We start from the raw sequence: 18,260 nt of genomic DNA on the forward strand, positions 1-18,260 counted from the left end.
GTGCACCAGTCCCTCCAGCAGCAAAGCACTCCCACAACATGATGCTGCCACCCCCGTGCTTCACGGTTGGGATGGTGTTCTTCGTCTTGTAAGCATCCCCCTTTTTCCTCCAAACATAACGATGGTCATCATGTTCAAACAGTTCTATTTTTGTTTATTCAGACCAGAGGACATTTCTCCAAAAAGTATGATCTTTGTCCCCATGTGTAGTTGCAAACCATAGTCTGGCTTTTTTATGATGGTTTTGGAGCAGTGGCTTCTTTCTTGCTGAGTGGCCTTTCAGGTTATGTTGTTATAGGACTCGTTTTACTGTGGGTATAGATACTTTTGTACCTGTTTCCTCCAGCATCTTCACAAGGTCCTCTGCTGTTGTTCTGGGATTGATTTGCACTTTTCTCACCAAAGTACGTTCATCTCTAGGAGACAGAACACGTCTCCTTCCTGAGCGGTATGACGGCGCGTGGTCCCATGGTGTTTATACTTGCGTACCATTGTTTGCACAGATGAACGTGGTACCTTCAGGCGTTTGGAAATTGCTCCCAAGGATGAACCAAACCTGTGGAGGTCTACAATTGTTTTCTAAGGTCTTGGCTGATTTATTTTGATTTTCCCATGATGTCAAGCAAATAGGCACTTAGTTTGAAGGTATGCCTTGAAATACATCCACAGGTACACCTCCAATTGACAAAAATGATTTCAATTAGCCTATCAGAAGCTTGTAAAGCCATGACATTTTCTGGAATTTTCTAAGCTGTTTAAAGGCACAGTCAACTTAGTGTCTGTAAACTTCTGACCCACTGGAATTGTGATATGCATGAATTATAAGTGAAATAATCTGTCTGTAAACAATTGTTGGAAAAATTACTTGTGTCATGCACAAAGTAGATGTCCTAACCGACTTGTTTGTTAACAAGAAATTTGTGGAGTGGTTGAAAAATGAGTTTTAATGATTCCAACCTAAGTGTATGTAAACTGTACCTTTGTCTCATGCCCTTCTGCACACTTCTCACACCTAGGAACCTACCACATACACACAGATGCCACATGCCTATAAGCTTGACACCTGTAACAACAAAATGTATTCATTACAAAAGCTTGTACTTTTCACCTTTATTTAACTAGGCAAGTCAGTTAAGAACAAACTCTTATTTTCAACGACGGCCTAGGAACACTGGGTTAACTGTCTTGTTCATGGGCAGAATGACAGATGTTTACCTTGTCAGCTCGGGGATTCAATCTTGCAACGCTCTTACCACTAGGCTACCTGCCGCCCCTTGACAACTTGATAACTGATATATCCTAACATCACTTTGTCGGACAAAGACTCAACATCAGAACTCAAAAGAATAGAGAATTACTTTTTTGTTTCTCCACTCGCCACCCTGTCTGTGCCGCAGGGTTGCACCAAACAACGAGCATCACATTAGTCCTCTTCATTGGTCAACTTTCACATTTACCGCTATCCTAGTAATCACTCCTTTCAATGATACCCTTTTCTTGAGAGCAAAATGTTTCACATCTCTTGTCCCCAGCCGTTTGATGCAGAGCGCCTATTCCCTCTGACCAACAGAAACAATGATCACAAAACCACTTTGGGTTACCTTCACCGATTTCACAGCACCTAACTCTGTTTCCATCCCTTAAAGTACAAATTGTCCGGCCAAAAGGCAAGGGTCCACTTTTTCCAAGAATTTTCACTCCTATTGTCAAAGACTCATCTGTATCCTAGGCCTTGGGCTCCGAGAACTTCACCTCACCTTCCACCTCCGATACTTCGTTCACTTCCATTTCTCATCCTGTCTTAGATCCGGCATACTCTTCTTACACTTTCTACCATTCTTCTTCAACAAACCATCTCCCTTTTTTCCTAAATTCTTTACAAGTTCAAGCTCACTCCCTTCCTCCCTCTCTCTCTCTTAGACCTCCTCAGCCTCTCTTTTTCCCTCCATTCCTCCTCCGTAATCCAAGTATACGTCTCCTTATGATAATACTGCACTTCTCCTGACATACATGTCGTTCTTGCCCTCTCAAGGGACGTCATTCCCCACTCTCCCCAGCCCTCCCCTCAGTTTAAACTGTCCCACTGAGACATTTCTCAGGAAATCCTCAAGATAGTGCTCGGGTTACTTTTCTTCCTGGATGTAATCCTTCAGTCAAATAAAGCATTTGCATCTTTATGAAAAGGAATATCTAAACTTTATACAATTTGATATTGTTTTAAGTTTTTTTTTGATATTCCCAACATAAGCTATGGATTTAATCTTGCATGCATTACTTTGAATTATAGCATTTGACAGGTTAAAATGTTTGAATAATATTGTAGAAGATGTCCTAGATCAGGGATGGGCCACTTTGATGGGGGTGGGGGACACAAAAAAATCGGAACTCATCATGAGGGGCCACAGTGGCTTGTGGGTCTGTGTACCCACATCCATACCCACACATGCAGTCAGAGCCTTTTGGGGGCCCTAAGCAAAATGTTGTTTTTATTTTATACTAGGCTACTTTTCATTAGGTATAGGTGGTAATACTTTATAACTTTCATTTATGGACATGTATAGAAATATTAAAGCATTCAAAAACATTGCACAATAATTAATAAACCTACATAAAATTAAATTTAATCATCTATAACGCATTTATAAAAGCTTACAATGTCTTATTCTTCAAATCAAATCAGTTTTCGTCACATGCTTCGTAAACAGCAGGTGTGGACTAAGAGTTAAATGCTTACTTAACCACCCTTCCCAACAATGCCGAGAAAGCCATTAGAAAATGTAAATGAATCATACAATAAAATCGTTATCATATCATTCATATTAAATTGCCAATGTCATGCTTTCTAGCATATGGAATGAGATAGATCGTCCCCTTCCTCTCCCTTCCTCTCTCTCCTCCTTTCTCCCTCCCTTCTTCCCACCCTCCATCTGAAAAGATGCAAGGAAGCGCAGAAGTCATTTTAACAACGAGATGTGCAGGAAAGCACATGTGGAGGTTTGATCATAGGAGCCAGAATTGAGGTGTTGCGGAGTTCGAAGTTTCTAACACGGGCTGACAATTTTGCGTGACGACAGACTCGTGAACTATGAAGGAACTTGCGCGCGCGTGCTTTCAGTGAATTTGGATAATTATGGTTTGCCACAGACATTCATCACCCACCTGAGATATCATTGAATGCTTCTGAATCGTGTGTGTGGGATCTTTATTCACGACGTGATGGATACAAATTATTTGGCTGTGTTGAAACTTCTACTTGTTGGAATTTTGGGTGAGTATTCTATGGTATTTTATTAGCATATTATGTAGTCTAGGATAGTTTTCTAGAATATTAAAATAAACTATTTCTTAATGATTTAATCGTCTATTTTTTAGCATGTTGCGTCTGTTTTAAATGGGTTCATATCATGGAATAAATGAATGAAAAATGCATTAAAATACTTCACAGATCCTTTTGATTGAAATCTGTTGTCATTGTTCATTCTGTAGCCAATAAGACGTTTTAGTTGCATGACCTATCATCTTTAAAAAGGCTGATAATAAATATGAAATAAAAGGGATGTTGATCAATCACTTCATGAATTTCATATAATTTCATCATATATTTGATCAAATATAGTTAATAGCCAACCTAACACCTATGTGTGTCTCTTGACCCTGGTAGATATGTAAATGACTGTTGGCCTATGATAAAATGCCATTAGAATTCATTAAACAATATAAGAAGCTCCATACCAGTATGCTGTTCAAAAAATATTTATTTAACGGAAAATTCCACCCCAAAATGTTATTTTGGTATTTGTTTCATTAGTCCATTGTTGATATAGTCCCAAAATGTTTTGCATGTCAGCAATCAAGTTTTCAAGATATATAACTTCCTACCGGCTGTATTTCTGGATTTTGAAAGTCATGTATCTTTAATTTTTCTTTAACGGATGATGACGATGGATGTCGATTGAAAGGGGCTAATGCAGTCTATACGATTGTCTATAATGACAAGCAATCATTAATATCTTTCAGTTACCACAAATTCATGTTTATATTTGTAACATATGTTACAAAGATACACTTTGTTGTCCCTGTGATGAGATTAATTCTTCTTTGGGGAGGATTTTTTCTGGTTCTCTCATCAGGGGGAGACTTGGACAGGAACCCACCTCCATATACCCAATAGCTTATATTCAAAGCTGAGGCCCAAAGATTATGGGTCAGGGATATACTAAAGTCCCGCAAAATAGCCGATGTACAGTGGAAAATGCAAAGGCAGATTTTGAGGTTTACAACCCAAATGGGACCTTTTACATGCATGCATGGTATCCTCAAAAGCTGCATGTATCCAACTGTATGGGGCACAGGGGGACTATGATTTATATGTTGTAAAATGTATTAACAAAAGATTATGTCATTACATCAGTGCTGCAGCACAATTAGCATGGCTCCACTGAGTAAGGTCTGTTTACTTGAATTAGCAGATAATAATGGTCAGGCTATAAAGGGGCATCGAAATTCTGTAACCAAGGAAAAAGCCTTAGACTCTTCAGTTCTGCAGGTTTTGGCTCCTGTATTTGCATGAGCAGTGTCTTTCGCCTTGAGTTGGCACTCAATCAATAGCACTGCTCTGTTAATGGGTCACCGCCTCTGATAATGTAATAGTGCTGATGAGCGAAACCCCCAGTTGGAAGCCAGACCTCTGGCTTGGCTTCTCACGGTCACAGCAAGAGGGCAGAGTTGGAACAGTGTTGTGGCTCAGCCAAGGATAGTGTAGAATGCTCTTTGTGTGTGTGTGTTTGTGTGCGTTTGTGTGTCTGTGTGTGTGGGTTTATGCATGTTTGTGTTTGCGTGTCTGTGTGTTTGTCTGTGTGTTTGCCTGTGTGTTTGTGTGTTTGTGTTTGTGTGTCTGTGTGTTTGTGTGTGTGTGTGTGTGTGTGTGTGTGTGTGTGTGTGTGTGTGTGTGTGTGTCAGTAGTTTGAATATGTGGGCCAGGAATAAATCCAGGTTTCGTTTGCATGTCTCTGTGTGATGTGGAAGTGGGGTACGCTCACTTGGATTGTGTAGACGTCTGGAAGAGAGTACTCTGTGTGAATTGAAACTGAGGTGAACCCTTATTGCCATTTTTCATACCTCAAAATGGGTTTTAAGTACACTGTAAAAACAAATCCTGTTGTTTATACAGTAACTTACTGGCAGCAAATTACCTGTAAATTACTGCAAAAAAGGTACAGTATGTTACCATAAATTCCCAAAAATGTTGGTTTGACAGTACATTAATGTAAACTTTACAGTAATGTAAATCCAATCAAATGTTATTTGTCACATGCGCTGAAAATAACTTGTGTAGACTTTACTGTGAAATGCTTACTTACGAGTATGTGGAGTGTATATATAGACTAGTGAGTGTGCGTAGGGTCAGTGCAAGATAAGAGTCAGTGCAGATAGTTTTGGTACCATTAATTGACTATTTAGCAGTCTGGCTATTTAGCAGTGTTATGGCTTGGGGGTAGAAGGCATGTACTGTTAAATCAAAGTTTATTTGGAATTTACGGTAACATACTGTACGGATTTTTACAGTAACTTACAGGTAACTGGCTGCCAGTAAGTTACAGTAAAAACAACAGGATGTTTTTTTAACAGTGTACTGAAATGGAGTGCTGTGCTCTGTAAGTTTTCTGTGCCTGATTTCAAACTCTAAATGGGGTGGCCATACCTGTGTCGTCTGTCTCACTCACTCGCACACACACGTGCACACGCACACACACATGCACACACTTTCTTCTCTTTTTCTCCCTTCCTATCACTCTTATACACAGCAGGTCACAGAGCCACTTTGGCAATGGGCTGCCCTCCTGCATGGCAAGGGTCATTGGCACTAAGACAGATTTTCTAAATGAGCATGGCTTACAAAAATGGTGACTTTCCATGAATTAACTCTTGCGCTGTGACTTACTAAGGCTGACAGATTCCGCCTAGTCTTGGACTAAGAAGACATTTCGGAAGAGAGAACCGCCATTGAACTTGTTTTTTAAAGTCTAGGTCTAGGCTTAATCTGTGTCTGGAAATGAATGTGTTAGAGATAAGATTCAGTGGTGTAAAGTACTTAAGTACAAATAATTTAAAGGACTACGTTTTTTTTTTTTACTATTAATATTTTTGACAACTTTTACTTCACTACATTCCTAAGTAAAATAATGTTATTTTTACTCCATACATTTTCCCTGGCACCCAAAAGTACTTGTTACATTTTGAATGCTTAGCAGGACAGGAAAATGGAGGCTATCACTCACCTATCAAGAGAACATATCTGGTCATCCCTACTGCCTCTGATCTGGCGTACTCGCTAAACACACGTCTGAGTGTAGGCTATCCGTATAAAAAAAATCTTATAAATGCTGCCGTCTGGTTTGCTTAATGTAAGACATTTGAAATGATTTATACTTTTACAGTTGTACGGGGAGACAGATATCGATGCTGGTTCTCATGGAAACCATAGCCTTGCCAGCTCAACTGTTTGAAATCTCCCTAAACGACTTTCTTTTGACTTCCGGGTCCCTTGTACGTCAATAATCCTGCTGGATTTAAAGCATTGTCATTTTATTGTGTCGCCATGCAACTGCTAGAATGCCAATGGTATTTTATTTTTTTCTTATTATTTAATTAAGTTCATGTGCTAATAGACTGCCTTGCAATACCAGTGTTGTTTAAAAATATATATCTGCCAGACATATTATGTGTGGTATTTGGAGAGAACTGAAGGCAGAAGGAGGCTGGAGGATATTCTTTCATTTTTCATGAATGGAATAGTTGACTTGAAGCAGTGACTTTCAACTAAATGCCTCAGTGACTTTTCCCCACTCTATTTTCTGTTTGGTTTTCTCTCCCTCATATTGGAATGAGTTTAAATTTCAAGGGCTTTTATTGAATGACTCAGAGGCCTCCGCTCCAGCCAATTCACCACATTGTAATTTTAAGATTTTTTATCTGTAACCAACAGTCTGCATTGGTAATATTGACTGATCATGGTGATGTTGTCACACACCCATTGTATTTTCAGTTAACAAAAGGAAAGCGTTCCCATTTGGTTGTGAGATGACATCATCTAATCCTGTCTGAATATTATTGGAATGGTGTCAGGTATGACGTTCCAGAAACATCCTCAGCACGTTCAAGCAACATCTCCATGGCTTTTTGAGAATAATTGTCGCTGCAATGTTTTTTCAAATGGGACATTCTCAGAACAATTCCATCCTAGACAATTAGATGTTAGAGGAAAATGATCATTATGTGAACCCAAACATGTTTTTAAGCTAAAATAGAGAAAATACACCTCAGATATTTGGTCAGGTATCTGTGTTTACATGTGTCCCATTGTCTACACCTCCTACAATAACTTTCCTCTCCAAACAGGAATGGGTTAATGCTATAGCCTCTTTGGAATGTCCCTCCTTGCTTGGAGTGACCATCCCTCACATGATTTTAATTCAGGCTTTCTCTTTCCCCCGGCTATGCAGTGTTTATTTCGGTCCCTTTTCAACATGGCCATTCATGACAACCCCTTCCTGCTTTTGTTTGCGAAGTCCAGAGAGCCTCTCTCTGTCTTCAACATCCGTGTCAATCCTCAGTCGCCTTTTCCGCTCCACTTTCTCATCCAATCCCCATGGCCCTGTATCACAATCTCACTTTGAACCTTACCCTATGACTTCGGATTGAGGTTGTGGTTGCCAATCCACAACATCCACGTAATCTTGAGCCTTTGTCCCCTGGTCCACTTAGTGGTTCATTCCCTCAGTCAAAGCAGAAGTCGTGCACAAGGTACAGATGTAGGGTCCTAATTTGAACCAGTTTGCTACAGCAGGAATATAATCTTGCAGCAACAGTAAATGGTCATTATTATTTGGATTATAATTAACTGACATTAACTGACAAGGGTTTATACTAGAAACATCTAGTCAAAGTGGAAATTACAAACTTCATAAGCCTTTATAAACCTCATACATTACAAGTTTTACATTTGCAATGCAGGAACGTTTTCCTGCAACAGGGTGATCAAATTAAGATCCTAAATCTGTAGTCTAATACTTCAGAACCTCTTGGGGCTAAATGGAAGACATGTATTAGCAGTTAGCAATTAAGAATAATTTCATAATATGTACTTTTGTTCATTATTTAGGCGAATGACTGGGGCATTCTAGGGCATTTTGTGGTGTTAAGTCATTAGATGTTATCACGTCTGCCCAGTTTAATTTGAACAGAGGTACATTTTCTATTTGGATTTATGCCTGTCTTCCACCAAGGTGTAGTGGCCTGATTGAAATGTGAATTATGTTGTCCAAGGGATTTGATATGTGTGATAAAAATAATCAAAGGGCTTTGATCAAAGCATTCATGATGAAGCCTGTTTAATGTGCATAAGTCATCTAAGAAGATCTTAGAAGACGATCATAACATCGATGTTGGTCATTAATGTTGGAAATGTATGTTTTACTGGTCCTCTTGAATTAGTTATCTACTCTTTTTGCAGCAATAGGTTTTGAACCTATGTAATTAGCGGGCAAAACTGGCTGCTATGATGTCTTAAGACTTCATGGTCAGGTTGTATAATGGTTTTTAAAGGACAACCAAAGTAGGACTTATTTCCTATGACATCTTGATGTCGTTATGAAAAATACATCTTTGCCTTGTCTTAACAGAGACCAGTTTGTTGTAAATCTAGTTATGTGGCAAATAACCAGCACAATTTTAAAATCACAGCAGAGGTAATTTCAACGTTCTCTTGCAAAGCTGAAATGACGGAATCCAGCCCTCCAATTCTCCCAAGTACAAATCAATAAATAAGACAGGTCTGGGAACATTGCTACACTACTCTGGTAGCGTATCATTCTTTTATACCATTACTGCTCTCAACACAAAAGTGTGACAATGAAAAATGTGCATTTAAAGTATGTGACTTTAGACACTATGTGACCTTAGACACTATGTGACCTTAGACACTATGTGACCTTAGACACTATGTGACCTTAGACACTATGTGACTTTAGACACTATGTGACCTTAGGCATGGAACAGGATTTAAGTCAATTGACTGCCTCTATTGGGCTGTATGGGAGCATAAGTCTAACTTGTGAGTAAATTATGCATAAAAAATGTCAATTTATGTGCTGGTATAGTATTTGGCTTAGTAAGAATGCAAAGTTGGCCACATAACAGAAGTAAAATGTATTGCAATAGCTATAGTACAGTTCTAAAACATTTAATCTGGATTGATGCCATCTGCTTATTGTAATTTATTTGTTTTTCAACAAATCCCCCCCAATTTTCATCTAATGATTGAGAATGAATTGCAAGAGATATCAATCTTAGTCCACATAGAGAGTTTCTCTCTCTATCCCAACATGGCCAGCACTAAATGACAGCCTTTTTAACCTTTAGAACACAACCTTAGCAGGAAGAGGTGTGTACTTCAATGAGTGACAGACAAGCTTCAAATAGATTGTAGAATGACATTGGGGAACCTTGGCCAGTCGAAGTTAGTATCACAACTACATCCTCCCATTGTTGCTGTGACACAGGGTGCATGCTAGTTTCTGCGCCTGTGGTGAGAGTCAATTTATTAAAATCACAGTTAACGACAGCAATTTGGACAATGGCACATTTGAGAGCAGACTGTTTCAGTTACCTGCACTAATGGCTTCTATATTTTTGATGAAGTCTTCGAGGACCGAAATGTCAATATTATCAACCAAAATGAATCGATAAACGTCCCGGTTTGTTAAACAAGTGACAGTGGTGCCTTTATCCTCACCATTTTTGCTCTGTATTTTTTGCACCCAGACAACCTCTACTCAAATATGATCTCATTTTAATCAAACACTCCCTTTTGCAATTGACTTCAATGAGCTCATTCTACGACATAATTTATTCATTGAGGAATTGCAAATTACCTCAGACCATAAGAGTGGTTTGAATGTAACGTAAGATGCAATGCAATGTATGATAGGAACCATGTACTTGATTAGAACTGCATCATGGACTTGACAAGTCCAACACACCCCCCCCCCCCCCCCCCCCCCCCTCAATCTGTCTCTCTCTCTCACTATATGACACCTCCCCATGCATCCCAGCAGATCATTTGCCTTCATTGATATTTTTGTCTCTGCTGAACTGTTTGTTTCAAGTTAGCAGCCGCAGAGCTCGAGCAACTTCAAAGGACCACCTCAACTTGAAATGAATAGAAACGCCATAGGTCCACATTAGCATTGATAATGTTTAGCATCAACAGAAGCATACAGTGAGTTGAGATCGAGCCGAAGAGCCTTGCTCTCTGCAAAGAAACAGCCATAATGCCAAGGGAACAGGGAGCTGTAGCGTTGTCCTTTTTTGACAGCTGAGGCTATACTTGAGAGGCTGAGTAAGTCTCCTCGCTCCATTTGTGAAGTGGACTCCAGTGCCCAGTGAAGCATGACATCTTGACACCTGCAGATAGATGACCTTAAACTGCTATCGAACAGAGTACAGACTGGTTATTTTCTGATTACATTCGGTGTCTGGCCCTGTGTTAACCTCTAGCAGCCTCAAGGAAATTACTGGGAGATTAGTATCACATCTGAGAAATTAGCACTTTTAATTAAGCCTGGATATGGTCTCCGTGAAATTTCTCCCATTAAGAGTTCCTGGCTAATTACAAGGAATCTATCAAGAAGGATATAGAGCAGGGGTGTCAAACATATGGCCTGTGGATAGTTTGAGTAAAAACAAAAATCTCTATGAAATAATAATCTTCAAAAATGAGCTCGATATACTTTAAAATGACTAAAACCAAATGGAAACTGTGTAGAAATGAGAATGGACCTACATTCTTCACTGTGTCCGGCTCGCTAATATTCACCGTAATGAAAGCTATACAGTGGATACAGGACTATGTCTTGCCAATTTTGATGGTAAGGAAACATAAAAAGGTTCAATGAGGCCCTCTGACCTCATTGAAGACCGAATGCGGCCCTCGGGGCAAAATTAGTTTGACACCACTGATGTAGTGGGACATATCATACTGACGATATGTTACCCCCCTGGAACAGGAAAGGGCCTGCCATTCCGAAACAGGTAAGGGCCTTCCCTAAACTGTTGCCACAAAGTTGGAAGCACAAAATTGTCTAGAATGTCATTGTATGCTGTAGCATTAAGATTTCCATTTACTGGAACTACGGGGTCTAGCCTGAACCATGGAAAACAGCCCCAGACCATTATTCCTCCTCCACCAAACTGTACAGTTGGCACTATGCATTGGGGCAGGTAGCGTTTTCCTGGCATCCGCCAAACCCAGATTTGTCCACTGGACTGCCAGGTGGTGAAGCGTGATTCATCACTCCAGAGAACGCGTTTCCACTGCTCCAGAGTCCAATGGCGGCGAGCTTTACACCACTCCAGCCAACGCTTCACATTGCTCATGGTGATCTTAGGCTTGTGTGCGGCTGTTCCACCATGGAAACCCATTTCATGAAGCTCCCGACGAACAGTCCTTATGCTGACGTTGCTTCCAGAGGCAGTTTGGACCTTGGGTGTGAGTGTTGCAACCGAGGACAGACGATTTTTAGGCCCCACATGCTTCAGTACTTGCAGGTCCCGTTCTGTGAGCTTGTGTGCCTACCACTTCGCAGCTGAGCCGTTGTTGCTCCTAGACATTTCCACTTCACAATAACAGCACTTAGAGTTTACCGAGGCAGCTCCAGCAGGGCAGAAATTTGACAAAATTACTTGTTGGAAAGGTGGCATCCTATGACGGTGCCACGTTGAAAGTCATTGAGCTCTTCAGTAAGGCCATTCGACTGCCAATGTTTGTCTACTGAGATTTCATGGCTGTGTGCTCAATTTTATACGCCTATCAGCAACGGGTGTGGCTAAAATAGCCAAATCCACTAATTTGAAGGGGTGTCCACATGCTTTTGAATATATAGTGTATCTTGTTAACTGTCTACATTAGCCCAGCTACATACTCAATTTTTGCAGTAGCTGCATTTTCACCCTACTCCATCACACTCACCGTAAAGTGTATTTCTGTGTATAGAATGTTTATACGACAGACAAGTTGGCAATTCAGGAACATGGCAACGCTACATGGTGAAGCCTTTTTGTATCTTTGTATTTCATGCTTCAGTCGACATTCTCTACCGACAAGTTCTTAATTGTTTCAACCACAAGACTATATCAGGCATATAGAGGGGTGAGGTGGGGGCATGCGGGGAGGTGTTGACAGTCACAGCATTGTTCCCATATGAAGATAAAACCCAATGAGAAGTGTTATGCTTGATGGCCCTGCACTTGTCACAATGCTATGCTTCTATTTTTATTTTCAGAACCTAGCATGTTGGTTCTATAGCTTCCCTAATAGACTTCTACAAAATGGATTATGTGGTTGCTAGGAAGCGACTAATTCAAATACTGTCTCTTCAATTTGAAACAGCATTTTCTTTTTCTTTTTTGTTTTTAGGCTCCAGAAGAATGTTTATTTTCGAGTCAGGATACAAGTGCATTTCTCAGCTTTCTGAATGATATCCTTGTAGTGTGGAAGAGAGACCGACAAGGGTTTACTAGCTCCAGTCTTATAAAAGCTGTGTTTTAATTTCTCTATTTAATGGATGGATTTGGCCCTTTGACTCACTGCTGTACAAATGTAAACCAGGAATATTACTCAAGAGACACCTCATTGGTTAATGTGAGACTTCAGATTTCTAGTTGCTGCTTCTCATAAACCCTGTCATCCTATTGCCAAGTGAGAGGGAACAAGGCTGTAGTAAAAATGAAGGCACCCAAAGCAGCAGCAGACAGACACCAAGCTGTCTTTGTCAAACTCATGCAATGGACGACAGCCTCAACTCACATATGCATTCTTCAGGTCATAAAGCTAGTGATCCAACTGTAAACGGAAGTGAACTTAATAGGGCTTAATGAAGCCTTCATAAACCCTTTATAAGTCCTATATATATGTTTCAGACTTCATTCATAAGCAGATATGAGATTATATAGCTATGCAGTACAACGTGGCAAAAGGGTTATGCCACATTATGCAAGGCACCAGACGTAAGGACCTTTTATATCACCCTTTATGTAGTATGACTTGTTCTAATCATTTGTGTATCATCTATTGAGCGCTTATGAATGCTCTATAAAGAAGTTATAACTTGTTATTTTAAAGTGGCACCATAAGAGAGGCGACAGGTAGCCTAGTGGTTAGAGCGTTGGACTAGTAACCGAAAGGTTGCTAAGATCGAATCCCGAGCTGACAAGGTAAAAATCTGTTATTCTGCCCCTGAACAAGGCAGTTAACCAACTGTTCCTAGGACATCGTTGTAAATAAGAACTTGTTCTTAACTGACTTGCATAGTTAAATAAAAGTAAGAAAATTATTTTTTTCTACTTTCCACAAGAACAGCCGTCAACTATTCAGTGTACCCAGTGTGACAGTCAAAGCTGCATTTAAACTGATCGTGGCAGGGGTTTGGCATTCCCCAGCCTCCGCTATCTACCTCAGGGAAGGCTGTGCTCTGACACTATCAAATGGTTATGCAGGCAGCTCAGCGGTGTGTTGTCGCCAAGGGCCGCTTGGTTTACCAGAGAGATTTCATATTCATGGTGTGTGCTCAGAGCTACCTCATGCTGGATTGACTGTTGTATGTCATTTTGGTCCTTGCCTATATTTACAAAACCATCGCTGAAGTGTGACACAGGAGGGAAAGAGTGAAATACCTTCCTCTTCCTTATTAACCTCTACAGATACAGTGCTTTCCATGACATTGAGTGTGTTATGAGTGTGTTATCAATGTGTTATCAGTTTGTTTTTAGTGTGTTATCAGTGTGTAATCAGTTTCAGTGTGTTATCAGCAGTGATGTAAAGTACTTAAGTAGAAATACTTGAAAGTACTACTTAAGTTGTTGTTTTGGGTATCTGTACTTTACTTTGCTATTTATATTTTTGACAACTTTAAACTTTTTCTTCACTACATTCCTAAAGAAAACGATGTACTTTTACTCCGTACATTTTCCCTGACACCCCAAAGTACTTGTTACATTTTGAATGCTTAGCAGGTCAGGAAAATTGTCTAATTCACACACTTATCAAGAGAACATCCCTGGTCATCCCTACTGCCGCTGATCTCGCGGACTCACTAAACACATTTTGTTTGTAAATTATGTCTGAGGGTTGGAGCGGGCCCATCTGTAAATTGAAAAAACAAGAAAATGGTGCCGTCTGGTTTGCTTAATATAAGGAATTTGAAATGATTTCTACTTCTACTTTTACTTTTGATACTTTAGTTTATTTGAGCAATTACACTTATTTTTTATACTTAAGTATATTTAAAACCAAATACTTTTAGACTTTTACTCAAGGGTTTTACTGGGTGACTTTCATTTTTACTCCAGTCATTTTCTATTGTGTTATCAGTGTGTTATCAGTTTGTCATCATTGTGTTATCAGTTTGTTATCAGTGTGTTATCAGTTTGTTATTAGTGTGTTATCAGTTTGGTATCAGTTTGTCATCAGTGTGTTATCAGTTTCAGTTTGTTATCAGTGTGTTATCAGTTTGTTATCAGTGTGTTATCAGTGTGTTACCAGTTTCAGTTTGTTATCAGTGTGTTATCAGTTTCAGTTTGTTATCAGTTTGTCATCAGTTTGTCATCAGTTTGTTATCAGTTTCAGTTTGTTATCAGTTTCAGTTTGTTATCAGTGTGTTATCAGTGTGTTATCAGTGTGTTATCAGTGTGTTATCAGTGTGTTATCAGTTTCAGTTTGTTATCAGTGTGTTATAATTTTCAGTTGTTTGTTATCAGTGTGTTATCAGTGTGTTATCAGTTTGTTATCAGTGTGTTATCAGTTTATCCGTTTGCCATCAGTGTGTTATCAGTTTCAGTTTGTTATCAGTGTGTTATCAGTTAGTTATCAGTTTGTTATCAGTGTGTTATCAGTTTCAGTGTGTTATTGGTTTCAGTGTGTTATCAGTGTGTTATCAGTTTATCCGTTTGCCATCAGTGTGTTATCAGTTTCAGTTTGTTATCAGTGTGTTATCAGTTAGTTATCAGTTTGTTATCAGTGTGTTATCAGTTTCAGTGTGTTATTGGTTTCAGTGTGTTATCAGTGTGTTATCAGTTTATCAGTTTCAGTTTGTTATCAGCGTGTTATCAGTTTCAGTTTGTTATCAGTTTGAGTTTGTTATCAGTTTGTTATCAGTTTCAGTTTGTTATCAGTTTGTTATCAGTTTGTTATCAGTTTCAGTTTGTTATCAGTTTCAGTTTGTTATCAGTGTGTTATCAGTGTGTTATCAGTGTGTTATCAGTGTGTTATCAGTGTGTTATCAGTTTCAGTTTGTTATCAGTGTGTTATCATTTTCAGTTGTTTGTTATCAGTGTGTTATCAGTGTGTTATCAGTTTGTTATCAGTGTGTTATCAGTTTATCCGTTTGCCATCAGTGTGTTATCAGTTTCAGTTTGTTATCAGTGTGTTATCAGTTAGTTATCAGTTTGTTATCAGTGTGTTATCAGTTTCAGTGTGTTATTGGTTTCAGTGTGTTATCAGTGTGTTATCAGTTTATCCGTTTGCCATCAGTGTGTTATCAGTTTCAGTTTGTTATCAGTGTGTTATCAGTTAGTTATCAGTTTGTTATCAGTGTGTTATCAGTTTCAGTGTGTTATTGGTTTCAGTGTGTTATCAGTGTGTTATCAGTTTATCAGTTTCAGTTTGTTATCAGCGTGTTATCAGTTTCAGTTTGTTATCAGTTTGAGTTTGTTATCAGTTTGTTATCAGTTTCAGTTTGTTATCAGTTTGTTATCAGTTTGTTATCAGTTTGTTATCAGTGTGTTATCAGTTTGTTATCAGTGTGTTATCAGTTTCAGTTTGTTATCAGTTTCAGTTTGTTATCAGTGTGTTATCAGTTTGTTATCAGTGTGTTATCAGTTTGTTATTAGTGTGTTATCAGTTTGGTATCAGTTTGTCATCAGTGTGTTATCAGTGTGTTATCAGTGTGTTACCAGTTTCAGTTTGTTATCAGTGTGTTATCAGTTTCAGTTTGTCATCAGTTTGTCATCAGTTTGTCATCAGTTTGTTATCAGTTTCAGTTTGTTGTCAGTTTCAGTTTGTTATCAGTGTGTTATCAATGTGTTATCAGTGTGTTATCAGTTTCAGTTTGTTATCAGTGTGTTATCATTTTCAGTTGTTTGTTATCAGTGTGTTATCAGTGTGTTATCAGTTTTTTATCAGTGTGTTATCAGTTTATCCGTTTGCCATCAGTGTGTTATCAGTTTCAGTTTGTTATCAGTGTGTTATCAGTTTCAGTTTGTTATCAGTGTGTTATCAGTTTCAGTTTGTTATCAGTGTGTTATTTGTGTTTCCCTTCCACACTTTTCATACGAGATGTAAAGGCCCCCATAGCAATTTCCAGACCGGCTAGAAACTAAAACTGTCAATTGAAACCCATTATAGCCAAACTCTTTCAGCTGGCGAGAAAGTGAGCCTTGAGCCACCTATACAATTGTGGGGGAACACTGTGTGGGTATAAGGGAAGCTGAATGCCTATGTGTTTGGGATGTACATAGTATTGAAGGTTTGTCAGGAGAGGGGGGGGGGGGCTGATTTGTGAAAACACTCATTGTGACGACTCTGTATTTGTGTCATGCCCCGATACCGTTTGAACTTATCACACGTAGCGATCACAGACCCCTCTGCTTTGAACACATATCCTGCAGAAGGAAATTGCTAAATTTAGAGTAGTTATCCCCCGGGTGAAACTGAACTAAACAGCATAGTTTTTGTAATCACAGAGCAAGTAAAAACAACTGTGGGTTCACTCAGAATGCTTACACTGTATTTGTGGTTTCGAGTCAATATCCAATAATGACGAAGTCTACGAGACTGTCCATTTTATTGTGATCAGCATCTTTGATACATCATAGACATTCTGAGTGATTCCGCAGTGTGGTTTACCTATCTGTGATTGATTGAATTTGGGCATAAGACTGGCACTTGAAGGAAAAAACAAGGAACATAGTAAGAAAATGGGGGGAGAGTGAGACAAAGAGCGATCGAGGTGAAAACTTAACGAATGTGTTTGTGAGAGAGAGAGAGAGAGAGTGTGTGTGTGTGTGCTCGTGTGCATTCTCTATTCAGTGATGCTCTGGTTTTGAAGAGGTGCAAAATGGGCTTCAAATTCCCACGTAACAGTTTTGCTGCACAGACACATTGAGGGAGTAACATGCAGCTGGGTCAGATAGGGGGATAGAAGATTGATTATGTGTGTGTCCCACGCTTGGCAGTGCCAGTGCCAAACAACCGACATGGCATGAGGTCAGATTGGAGGTTTCTCGCTGAACCATATCGCCTCTCCTCCCTCTCTGTCCTATGCTGTGGTAGTGTATGCACTCTAAGCAGTGTTTCTCAACCCTCTCCCCCTCTCTATCCTGTGCTGTGGTAGTGTATGCACTCTAAGCAGCGTTTCTCAATCCTCTCCTCTGGGATCCCCGTTCTATGAATTTGAAAACCGAGCACCGCTACGGTCTTCCTGAGAGCTACAAGTACCATCTCCCGACAACCAGAAGGTGCTTCTGGATTATGTTGTGTTACGGTGCAGAGGGTTGTCAATTTCCACTCTGTCAAACAAGCACACCTGATTGAACTTGTCAGCTAATCATCAAGCCCTTAGTCTAGTCGAATTAGGTGTGGAAGTCAGGTGTGCTTGTCAGGTGTTCTAGTCAGGTGTTCTAGTCAGGTGTTCTAATCAGGTGTTTTAGCCAGGTGTTGTAGTCAGGTGTTGTAGTCAGGTATTCAAATCAGGTGTTCTAGTCAGGTGTTCTAATCAGGTGTTCTAGTCAGGTGTTCTAGTCAGGTGTTCTAATCAGGTGTGGTAGTCAGGTGTGGTAGCCATGTGTGGTAGTCAGGTGTTCTAGTCAGGTGTGGTAGTCAGGTGTGGTAGTCAGGTGTGGTAGTCAGGTGTTCTAGTCAGGTGTGGTAGTCAGGTGTGGTAGCCATGTGTGGTAGTCAGGTGTTCTAGTCAGGTGTGGTAGTCAGGTGTGGTAGTCAGGTGTGGTAGTCAGGTGTGGTAGTCAGGTGTGGTAGTCAGGTGTTCTAGTCAGGTGTGGTAGTCAGGTGTTCTAGTCAGGTGTGGTAGTCAGGTATGGTAGTCAGGTGTTCTAGTCAGGTGTGGTAGTCTGGTGTGGTAGTCAGGTCTGATAGTCAGGTCTGATAGTTCAGGGCAACAACAACATTGTGAAACATATGGGGAGAGGTA

The 18,260-nt window shown here is 39.8% G+C and overlaps 1 protein-coding gene across 1 annotated transcript in view; it reads left to right on the top strand.

Moving 5' to 3' along the window:
- Positions 1 to 2,933: 2,933 nt before the first annotated feature.
- LOC110489708 (receptor activity-modifying protein 3) overlaps positions 2,934 to 18,260 on the top strand; it is a 28,949-nt gene continuing 13,622 nt past the window's right edge. Inside the window, exon 1 of the mRNA XM_021562488.2 lies at positions 2,934 to 3,268. Coding sequence (XP_021418163.2) covers positions 3,175 to 3,268 — 94 coding nt within the window. The 5' untranslated portion in view covers positions 2,934 to 3,174. The remainder of the gene's footprint in view (positions 3,269 to 18,260) is intronic.

The sequence above is a fragment of the Oncorhynchus mykiss genome, chromosome 15 (genome assembly GCF_013265735.2).
Source record: "Oncorhynchus mykiss isolate Arlee chromosome 15, USDA_OmykA_1.1, whole genome shotgun sequence".
In the NCBI taxonomy this organism is placed as follows: Eukaryota; Metazoa; Chordata; class Actinopteri; order Salmoniformes; family Salmonidae; genus Oncorhynchus; species Oncorhynchus mykiss.